Below are 12,028 nucleotides of genomic sequence, written 5' to 3'. Positions count from 1 at the left end.
AATTATATGAGAACAAAAAAATAAATCAGATTTGTTGCCCAAATTGCCAGCTGCATTCTGTTGTTTAAATATAAAGGTCTAAGGTGAAATCTTAATGAGCAAGCAGCTGAAGCAGCAATCTAATCTATGTTCTTCCCATGGATTGAGTTTTGGTTTATGGTAATACTCCCATGGATAGTTCTACCGGATTCTTGAAATATTTCACAGTAGATGATAAGAAGAACCCAAAAACACCCAAATAAATGACAATTTGAATTCCTTGTTTGTGTTGACATGTTCCAGTTAAAATATCCATGTGGGCGGTTTTGTTCCTCTAATGGGCAAAATTAATTTAAACAAGAATATGATGGCCAGTCAGTTTGTGTAGAAATACACCGATCAAGATTTTCTTGGGAGAAAAAAAAAATTCTTTGAAAGCTAAAATGCAAATTACAATTTTTACATTGAAAAAACACAATATCTTACCTACTATTTGGTAATAGTTGTACTTGTATTATTTGCATTTATTATACAAGTAGGGGACTTAAAACTTTATTGCAATATTTTGTGGTACTATTGTGGTAACGCCAAAAATGACTAAAACACCATTTATTATTTATTTTTGTAGGAAACTGTATGGCACATCATTCATAATGATACAAACACAAATATAGTTCTTGAAAGACAAAATAAGCTCCTCCAGGAAGTGAAATTTATATTCCTGACCTGCACATAGTAGCTGTAGAGAAAGTAGCTGGAGAAAATAGTAAAAATAACAATATATAGGCAGCTTGTTTTAGGAAAACAATTCCTTAATGTTGATGAAAAAGTACTAATTACACTGGCAGATTATTTCACTTATGCAAGACATTTTTCCCATATCATAAGTGAAATAATCTGCCAGTGGAACCAGAACTTTATCAACATTAAGACATTATTGACTAAGAACAAGCTTCTGTATCTTGCTGAAAAGTTACTTGTAAGTTAGTTTTGTTTTATTTAAGTGTATTGAGATGTTTGCACTAGAAACTAGACCAAAAATACTTGGTAGGATTTTGTGTTTTTATAGCCGTGTCAAACCGAACAAATGATATTTTGATTCAGGCTGCAGGGATTGAAGAAGAGAACAAGCTGTTAAGCAGATAATAGTAAGGTTTTGAGCTTTCAACCTTTCACAGTAACTTATTCACCAAAAATTGAGATCTGAGATTGTCCAATTGAGCGATGCACCTGTAGCAACGATTCAAGTCCAGTTTGACCAAAGAATTTGTTTTTGCAGTGCAGTTGTCTTTTTTGAAACTTTATAGGTTGTCGTTCTGATTCTAACAGAAAATGACTACCCTACGTGTGATTTCCTCAAAAATTACATCAAAACTTGTGCTGTTAGTTGATGGGATGTGATTGAAGCCCCAGTTTCTGGCAGTTTGACATGTTTCGTTTCAATTTTATGTCACATTTTCATTTGTAAGCGACTCTAAATGTCCTTTAAATGCTACAGCTCCCGGCCTTAGATATTACAGTAGATATTCTAGTTAATCCCACTTGGTGACAGCACATTGCTTTTTGCCATGTGGCCTCTTTGCAACTGCAAAGCTCCCCTAATGTCTTTTTTTGTCTTTTCACTCGGCGCGCCCCCGAATGCCCTCTCATAAACTGCCTATTCAGCTTGACCTTTGTGGGGACGGCTATTCATACTTCTGGTGGTACTTTTCCTGGACCGTTGCAGCTCAACTCTTGCATGCTTGTTAGGAATGCCTACCTGGATAACATGAAAGCCTGAATCCGTTCTTGGTGCTCTTGTCAAAAGATGTGTTCAGGTTTCTTGCTTTGTAATAGGATTAGGACTGTGAGCATTAACAAGGGTTGGACTAGGGCTACAATAAGAGCCGTGTCTGGTGAGTTTCAGTTGGATTTGCTTTAGGGATCATGAAGTTTTTCCTTTGCACTTTTGTAGATGTAGTTTGTGGATTTTTCTTAACTGATGATTTAGAGAGACAGGATAAAGATTTGTGTTTTAGGACAAAGAAAAGTTTGTTTCAAGTTTCGTTTTAGCTTTTAGACAGACATTCAGACACAAGTTATAAAAAATCTTATGGTTATTTATTTATGATAATATGAAAAGATCAATTCATTTTCTCACCAAATTTATTGTCGCTATTTGGACCCAAGTTACTTCAATTTTTACTTGTAAACAAACCATTTCCTAACCTGTTTAACCACATTTATTTTTCTTTGGAATTAAATGTTGTAAAAAAAATAAAAATTTAAATTTCTCAAACTTTAAAGAGTAAGCCATGTTTCCATTTATTTTGCAGCTGACTTATGGGAATTTTCGACCTCTTAAGCTCAATTTACTCTGAGTATAAATTGCTGCTGTTGTTTATGTGTGTCATGTAAACATATTACCCAACAGTAGATGTTACCAGATTATTGGAAATTACCTTTCAATCATAGGTTCTTAGTACAGGACAAAGGCCATTGGGAACAAAACAGTCACTGGTTTCTTTTGTCCAAAGCTAGCCAGTCACGTAAATCGCAGATTTCCTTTTCTTTTTAGCTTCTCATTGAAAAGCAGCAGTATAACTTAAGGTTCATGGTTTGGCTCAGCTTGAGGAAGTTTGTGGGTTCTTATCAACTGCTTCACTGCAGGAGTTACATGGGACGATTATACATTATTGGTGAGGACATTCACTGTAGTCCACTGGCGACTCGAGCACATCGCTGCCCTCTACAGGTCAGCAGTAGAGACTGAAAACTTCTCTGTTTGAGTTTCAAACGCACCACTAGCTTCATTTCCATTGACCACATAAGTGAGGAATTTGACATTTCGAAAATAAATTTGCTAAATAAAAACATGTAAATTTAGAAAAAAAAACCAAATTTCTTATACTTTTTTGGCAAAACTGCAATGGAGACCCTTTTTTCTCATCGCATGGGTCACATAATCAGCATCCGGATGTTACTACAAAGAAAACAGCAGAAAGATGTTTTCTAATGACTTATCACATGAATAACCTTATTCACGTATGATTTTAATTTAATTCCTTATTTAATGGAAATACCGCAATTGCAAAAAAAATGTTTTCAATATAACCAGAAACTGGACAAAGATTTGTGCTCATTTGTAATGGAAACAAAACTCCTGTTGCTTTTCTTTTGATCAAATTTATGCATAAATTTGACCTGATTTGACCAGTTGGCTCTAATTTCCAACTTTGCCTAAATATATATCTTTTGTTTAATAATTTAAGGATTTCTTCTGAATCCCCTTTACTTCTAATTTCCTGATCCCTAATTTACTCTTGAACCTGCAAAACAGATCAAGTTTTGTTTTTGTTGAACACTGGGATGTTGAATGAATCTTAAAATTCAAGTCCAGTCTTATGTTGCCAAAACTCATAGAGGCCATTCTTCTTTCTGTTATGTATGGATCCTTCTTAGAGAGCCTCAGTTTATTGTGGTTACGCCACAGCTAAAGGGGTGCGAAGGATCAAAGACCCACTCAGAGTAATAAAAGCTTACCCTGTAGAGTGCTGAACTGACCCCCAGACCTTAAGCTCTTTATTACTGCAGCTCACGGCTAATTATTGTGGACAGCGCCAGAAAACTGCCCAACCCCTCCAACGCTGCAGGGTGGTCGGCTGTGGCTCCCCCTCCCTGTGTTACCACTTCTGTACATTTGAGGTCAACAGAGAGGGAACTCTCTGCTTCCCCTAACCCATTTCCACCCCAAGAAACAACAACTTCATCTAGGAAGGTAAAGAGAAGTTTTCAACCTAAACAGAGGAACGATGTTCTTCTCCTCAGCCAAAGGAAATAAAATGGTACCATGTTCTTCTCTGGACTCCTCAGACCACATCCTCCAGACCATGTATGGCTATTATAAAGTGTGTTTGAGCCTAAAATTAGCTGCAAGTTATATAAAAATATTTAATGTGAGTGCAGTATTTATCTTAAAGGGGACCCATTAGGCAAAATTCACATTTTGCATGTTTTTATGCTTCCATTTGGGCTCCACTTCTTCTGAAAACAGCCCAGCTGCTTAAAACACACTCAGCCCTTTTTAGGCAATAAGTTAATGTTTTTTGGTGTGTGGAAAATGAGCCATTTCAGAAACCTCGCAATTGTTAAGGCATGTTAGAAGAGTACTGCACCGTTACCTAGCAACCAAAGCGGAGCTCCAGCATGTTTGGTCAACTGGTATTACTGCTTTATGCGCTATAAAATGGCTGCAGGAAAAGTCAAGTGTTTTGTTGTTTACTTACCATCCAGAAAACACTTGCTGCGACCTTGTTGGTTGTGGAGGAGACTCCACTTCATTACCTAGTAATGATTTTGTACAAAAAGTTTAATGAGCATGTTTTGCATAGACCATTGAACAGTCCTAACCTGTTCAAGCAAGCATAATAGGTCACCTTTAAGACAAAGCGATTACACTAAAAAGTGCTCACCACCTCAGGGTGCCATTTAGTAAATATATAAATACAAAATGTCAGAAAAATTTGTCACTAAACACCAGAACACGTTTTGGTAACTTTTATATTTTGTCGCAAAATTTAGACCATTTTCATAAAAGCAGCCTCCCAATTTTAGCCCCCATAAGAGGTGCCTAGGTTAAATATGCAGCCCCATGTTTTCCTCTGAGCTTCAAGAACTCACTGCCCTTCACATCACATACTTGGTGTTTGGATCTTATAGGACCCTCTGAAATAGCTTCTGTATATAAAGGTGTGTTGTAAGGAACTTGACCTGTCATGCAATAGTTGGCATGTCTGCATTAGGTTTTGACAGGACGGTTTTCTTATTGTAGTGATTTAAGAGCCTTCAGTTTGAAGGTGAAATTTTGACTGTCTTTGTAGCTTTATTTCAAAGACGGTCATGGTATTCATGGATTTTCCAGCTGGCCTGTTTAACCCCCAATACCCCAAACAGGCCTGGTACTGGGGGCAACAGCACTTCCGCCAACAAAATTGATGCGGACATACGATTAACTTTAACCGATATAAGCAGATTTAACGAAGAGAGCCTCCTCTAAATGGCAGTAACATTTCCAACACTAAGCGACTAAATTAAAAAACAAAGTCTGTACTTGTGCTTGAAATCCTTTAAAATGCTTGAATTTCAATTAGGTGTTATTTTGAGACCATTTTCAAGTAAAATAATGGTAATATAACCATAAAATTGCAAAAACACATGCTCAAAGATCAATAAACTTTAAATCCTAATGAATATTTAGCAAAATAAATAAACAAAAACAACAAATAACATTAATTATGAAGTTGCTGTAAAAAAAAGGATAGCTGAGACCAAAGCACTGGACTTAAGACCAGTTTTGGTAGAACAATAAATCATGCAACTGGAAATGTTTGAGCTGGTTTTAATTTGTTATGTGATTAATTGATTTATTGTTTAATGTGACAGACCTGGGTGTTATCAATGTTTGGATATTGCCTGGTTTTTATGTATAAAGTCCTTTAAAGTAAAATACCCAAAGCTTTTTCTCTGTTTGGCCTCCATGTCAGCCTGGATGCTCGTTTACATGGTTCATGGTGGTTTTCTTCTCACCAGTGGAGCCCTTCAGAGCGTAAAAGGCTTTACAGCTGATGATGTCGGGGCTTGCAGAGCAACATGTGAAGCATTTCAGGCTGTCATAGCATGTCACAAGCCACTGGAAATAATACCAGTTCAGTGCTCAGTGGGGCAATTGTCACATTGCAACTGAAAGCCTCTTAAGATTGTTCACTACACAAGAAAAGCAGAGCAACTTGGGCTTCATTTTAGAGCTGTCACAAGTCAAAGCCTGAATAGTGGCCTTTCATTGTCTTGGCTTTCATAAGGTTGTAAATTAAGAAAACATAGACACAGTACCATCATTCAGACCCTTAGGGATTTCACCACTTAGCCAAATCAAAAGCTAAAACTGTCTAATCATTCACAGTGAGCTTAACCAACTAACTGCTCATTGTCATTCAATTTTAATACAAAAATACTTATTAATAAAACAGGTTTGTAAATTAGTTAGAGTGTTTTCACACCTGATAGAATCGGTTCGATTAGGGGCCAAAATTTCAACATTTGTTACATGTTCAGCTGCTGTGGTTCACTTTCACATTGCACTGTGTCAAACAAACCAAAACGATTGAAAAACTTGTTCACCTCCTCGCCTGTGATGGCGCTGCACCAAGAACCACGGAAGGAAATGATATAAAAACCTCTGAAGAAGTCACTGAGTGGAACTTCATTCTTCCCAAAATGTAATCAAAAATGGAGCAGCGTTAGATTTTAGCAGTTGTAGGATTTCTCTCCACTCTTTGGTAAAAGACCTTGAGACATTTCCTCCTTTAGTGTTGGACTCTCCCCTTTGCTTTGGTTGTGTTTACCCAGAATGCCCTGCGGTGTAGTCGGCTTTCTGCTTTAAGGCCGGAATCCGGTCCGCTTGGCGTTCACATATGAATCCAAACAGCTCCAGAATCTGAGACTTCAACTGAACCGAGGCCAACGCTGAGTTTGCTTTTTTGTCAGTTTCCAAACAAACTTCACTTTCTTAACAAACAAACTAGAGTTTGATTAAAGCAGACTAAACATGGCTGGTTCGAATGCTCCCCTAATGTTATAATGTTGTGGTTGAACCTGTGTGAGTATAGGCCTTTGTTTATGCTTTGTGTTGTGGTAATTTAGTGAATTAATTGTAAAAAGGTTTCAAAAATACATGAAAAATAAAATTTTTGGAATGGGTTAATTGCTGGAAATACTTTTATAGAGTTGTATTTAACATCTCAGAGTATGGCATGGAAATATTCTGTATATCCAGGCTTTCCCTTTGCCTCATAAATCTTTACCAGCATATGTGTGCAGGGTTGTATAGGCATGTGGAAAGGATACCAGAGACGTTTGGTGCCATTGGTCTGCCCCAAGACCGCACAGTGTGCTCTGCTGCCAACAGTGCCTCCAATAATTATAGAGCAGAAGTTTGGAGGCTGCCGCTATCCAGGCCGAACTGAAACTAAAACCCCCATTTCATCTTTGGTATTTGCTTTTTTTCAAGAACCCAATGTTTAAAAATTGTTATTTTTGGACTGCAGCTTGACTTGCTTTTGAATATCACTGAAAAAATAAAATATAAAACTGAGTAACCATTCACCATGTTGGAAGAGAAGTAGCTTTAACATGGAGCAGACTTATGCCTTTACCTTTACACCTGTTTGATTATTACTGTAGAAATGATTCAGTCTGCTTGTGAACCTGTGAATCTTCCTCTTACTCATCCACAACATGTAATTTTTAGATGAGAAACTAATAAATTCTAGAGAATGCATAAACTGTGAATTTAAGTCACGATTACTAAATAATAATCAGTTAATCGAGTTTATTTGTGTAGCACATTTCAGCAGTGAGGCAGTACAAAGTACTTTACATAATAAAAGTAAAATTGCAAAGTTATAAAGAAAACACGATGCAGTCAACAATTGAACAGACGTTACATTTTTTTTAGATCAATCACCAAATATGTTGGTCAATGTTTCATTTATTGTGGTTCAAATTCAACTCTAAACAGATGGATTTTAGTCTTGATTTTTATTTATTTTTTTTAGTCTCTGTGTTTCATCTGTTTTGCAGTTTTCTGGAAGTTTGTTCCAGATTTGTGGTGCACGAAAGCTGAATGCTGCTTCTCCATATTTGGTTCTGGTTCTGCTGATGCATCAGCAGAACCAGAACCAGAAGACTTGGGAGGTCTGGAAGGTTGATTAAAGTAAAATTTAATCAGGAATAATTGATGCTGGTGAAAAAAAGAGGGTGGAAAAATTGCTGCTGTGGGTTGTCCATTGTTTGCACAGTCCACAGCTACGATTCTTTTGCTGGAAACTGTGTTCAATTTGACGTGGACAAGACGGCTAGCTGCCTTATGTCAAAGGTCGTCACCCTGGCTCCACAAAACGAGAGAATATTGTGTCAGTTTAATTCAACTCTGCCTACATCTCCCAGAATGCTGTGCAGTTCTGGATCAGAGTTCAGTGAAATTACTGAATATTTTATCAGACATATTATCTGTTGATACTGATCACGTGTCTATCGCGATATATATTGTTATTGATTTGTTGTCCAGCCCTAGAACATCGTAATACATAAACTGGTAAATTTGGACTAAATTATTCAAATACAACTGTAATACACATCTTCACATTACATCTTATCTCACCTTATATATGTGAATTCAGTAAATTTGTTGAAATTACATAAAATATAGAATGGCAGCTTTCATGAAGGGCCACCACTGACAGGCCAGCTGTCTGTAGCATAGAGTTATAATTATGTCAGGGTGGAAATGAGTTTGGATGGCTGTAATTGTCGGGAAGAGTTGATGGCATCATCAATACCCCCACAGCAGCTTGACCTAAACACAAACCATTCAAACATATTCCTGAAAATGGATTGCATGTTAGTGTCGAGCTTGTTTATGCGTTATTGAATAATTAATTCCTTCTTTCTTTTCCTCTTTAGTCACAATGAGCGGAAGGTGACCTGCAAACATCCCGTCTCAGGCTTACCCTCCCAAGACAACTGCATCTTTGTTGTCAACGAACAGTGAGTGTGTTGTTTATTGCTGTCAGAATGCTGCTGGGTTACATTTTTTTAGCTCTACGAAATGCTGGAGAAACTCTGGAAATGTCGAAAACATTGCACAAGATGTTCCCAAGTTATTTTCTATTTGCAGTTCTACCCTTTATGTTCAGTCAATGCACGCTCTGTTATGTAAGCGAACAATCAAATTTCCAAGAAAACGGTATAAAAAGATAACTTTCTTAGACGCTCATCTCAGATTTTATCTGTTGCGTAACTAGACAGGATTTCTAATCTTGAAACGAATAACAAACACTTTAAAATTTCTCGTCTCATGTATTTACAGATGTTGGGAATGCATTCATTCACATTTTGAACAAAACTTCGTTGTTTTATTATTCTCTTGCACATGCCTGCACATGAAACAGCCATCTTACTCTTTAAATATGTCAGACTAAACTAGGTACATGTCCACCTGAGGAATTATCAGTATTCCTGTTTGCTTACTTGTAACTATTTAACCTGCTGATCGACGGTCAACAGCACTTTTTAGGATGTCCAATAATGAAAAAACGCAGCTGTTCCTCCAAGATTTAGCCCCAACATGCTTTTCTGTTTGAAATTGTAGGCGTACTTGCCATTCACTTACCCAACTGTTTGCATCACAACCCACACTGCCATTAGTGATTGCTTTAATCATGCACTCAAGCGTCTCAGTTTAATGTTGTGCAATGTGCATCAGCTCTGCTCAGTACCCAGGAAGTCCTTATCATAGTCGATCTTCCACAATCCTAAAACATATCACCTATTGTGATGACCTAAAAAAAAAAAGTCAGACATTTTTACATTCAGTTTAGAGTTCAGAAAGCAAGCTGAAATAATTGTTTGGTGTTTTTTATTACCTCTAATATCCACTACGTAGAAAGCATTTTGTTCAGAGATAGAAGCTTGTCTTGCTGCACTTTCTCGTCACATTCCTCTCCTCGCTGTGTTGCTCTCACAGTCTCTGCTGTTTTTCACACCAAGAAATACAACACACAAGTGAAGATGACATCTAACTTAGAAACTGGATGCATATCTTTAAATAGTCTACAAAATTAGGGTATATAATTGCTCTAAGAAAGAAATATGAATTAATTTATGTTTAGTTTTTTGGAAAAGAAAAAGAAATTAGAGAGAAGTCTTTGTCTAGCATAAGTAATTAGAGCTAAAGGCAGATTTGCATGTCACATGGATAAAAATCCCTGCCTTAAAACCTCTGCTTAATCTTCTCTTGCTTTTAAATACATCCCAAATACAAATCTTCATCTCAGCTCTGTATTGTGATTCAAACTTGTCTTATTCAGCATAAAGAAAGACATCAATTCAGTCCATCTTAAGATATCTTCGACAATAAAAGCAGGACTGTACAGCTAATAGGAAGTATGAATAATTCAGGACAACCCAGATTAGTTTCAGCAGCAGATCTGAGGAGACAAAGAGCCGTTAGTGTTTAACAGCTAAAGGAACAAGAAGCAGAGTCTGGTTTCGATTATGTTGTCAAACTAATAAAACAAAATTGACAATGGCAGTTTGGTAGAAACAAATGTTTTAAGTTTTTAATGTTTTGGACATCTGTGCCACACTTTCTACTCATTTAACATCATGACCACATGTTGCTGCTGTTGTTATTGTGAGACACAAATGAAAAAAAGCTACATTATTCACCGATATATGCATCAACATCATTTGAACCCGTCTACTCGCGTTCATTAGTCGACAATTAATCGACTTAACATTAGTTGTCAATTAATAGTTTATTAGAGTAAAATAAATTTCGATTGATTGACTGAAAACATTTTCTTAGATTTTTTTGTTGTTGTTGTAGTTCGGCTCCCATCCAGCAGAGGGAGCCGCTGGGCATCCTTAAGGAGAGCTAGTTGATAGAGAAATAAAGATGGCGGTGTCATACGAGAAATGGAAACGGTCCAAAATGAGACCGGTGTGGGATGTTTCACATAATTTATTCTTCTCATCTTTTATTTTTTTATTTATTTTTTTCATATAAACGTTTTTAGAGGGAGTCCTAAGTATTTGCTGATATTAGCTATTTGCAGGCGGTTGTGATCCCTAACCCTCACACATACCACGGGTCTGATGTATACTTGATCTATCAGGTTGTTATTGACATGACTTCCCCCACCTCTGTAAATGCCACTCGAAGCATTCTGCTGCCATCATTGTTTATGTCTTTGTCTATCTTTAGTGGTCTGCATGATCAAGTACCTGCTAACAAACACTATTGATTTAAGGCAGGTGTAAAACATGTTTACTCTGAGATCATTTTAGATCAATAATTTGAAGTGTGTTACTGCTGGAATTGAGTCACACACAACACATATTGAAACATAGTTGAAAAAAACTATGCCACATGAGAGGATTTAGAGGATTTTAAAAAGCCTTTAGGTGTCTTTGAAATATGACAATTATTTTTGATAAACTTCTGTTCTGAATAGTGCAGGTGTGGTGGGATCAAGAGGTTTCACCAATCAATTGGTCAAGTTTATTTGTGTAGTGCATTTCAGCAACAAGGCTGTTCAAAATGCTTTACATTATATAAACATTTGATGTAAACACATCATACAGTCAACAGTTGTGAAAGCCAGTAACAGACATTACATTTTGTCTAGTGCCATTGTTAAAATAATCAAATATGTTGATTTATATTCCATTTTTTATGGTTCAAATAATAAATGGGTGGGTTTAGAGTTGTTGTTTAGATATTTACTGTGTTCAGCTGCAACAGAATTTAGTTCTTTTGTTACCTTCCCAATCTGACTTACTGTCTTCATGTAAATAAATTTGGACAAGTCTGTGTCTGAGCAATCATTTTTAATGATACTGAGATGCCTGATGTCCTTTGGTTGTATTTGCACCATAACATTTTGTAAGGTTCACCTTTTTATCTGCACAAATTTGTGTATTTACTCTAGGCTTTCTTATAAACTAGGCACAGAAGGATGGTTATTTAGTTTTTCCGAAATGCATGTTTTATAATTAGGGAAAACTTATTTTAAATTAAAGTGTTTTGTTGCTCGTTTAAAAGGCAAAACTTCTCTTCTATTTCATTGAGTTCAAACAAAGCAAGGCTTGTTTTGAAATAAGATTAAAGAGATTAAATATTATTGTCCTAAAGCACTCTGTGGTACACATAGTTAAATGTTCACTTTGTTAGACAGACTGTCTGAAACCTTAACCTTGTGAACTCCCTTTAATCTTCTGTTCTTGAAGGTTCAGTCTGCAATGTACGGAAACCCTGAAGAGTCAACTAAATGCAAAAGCCACAATGCAAAAACAACTACAACAAAAATACACACACACACACAATGCAACAATATAGCGCAACAACACAGCTTCAAAAACCACGAAGGAAATTATAGTAAAATGGTTGTGATGCTAAAATGGAAGTTGTAGTAAACTTGCTAGGAAAACTTTCATTTTAGCATAAATT

The 12,028-nt window shown here is 36.4% G+C and overlaps 1 protein-coding gene across 1 annotated transcript in view; it reads left to right on the top strand.

Annotated features, from left to right (window-relative positions):
- LOC116731772 (pleckstrin homology domain-containing family A member 5-like) overlaps nt 1–12,028 on the top strand; it is a 112,982-nt gene that overhangs the window by 52,029 nt on the left and 48,925 nt on the right. Inside the window, 1 exon segment of the mRNA XM_032581609.1 lies at nt 8,479–8,562. Coding sequence (XP_032437500.1) covers nt 8,479–8,562 — 84 coding nt within the window.

This window comes from Xiphophorus hellerii, chromosome 2, assembly GCF_003331165.1.
Source record: "Xiphophorus hellerii strain 12219 chromosome 2, Xiphophorus_hellerii-4.1, whole genome shotgun sequence".
NCBI lineage: Eukaryota > Metazoa > Chordata > Actinopteri > Cyprinodontiformes > Poeciliidae > Xiphophorus > Xiphophorus hellerii.
This window is presented reverse-complemented; position numbering and strand designations above follow the sequence as displayed.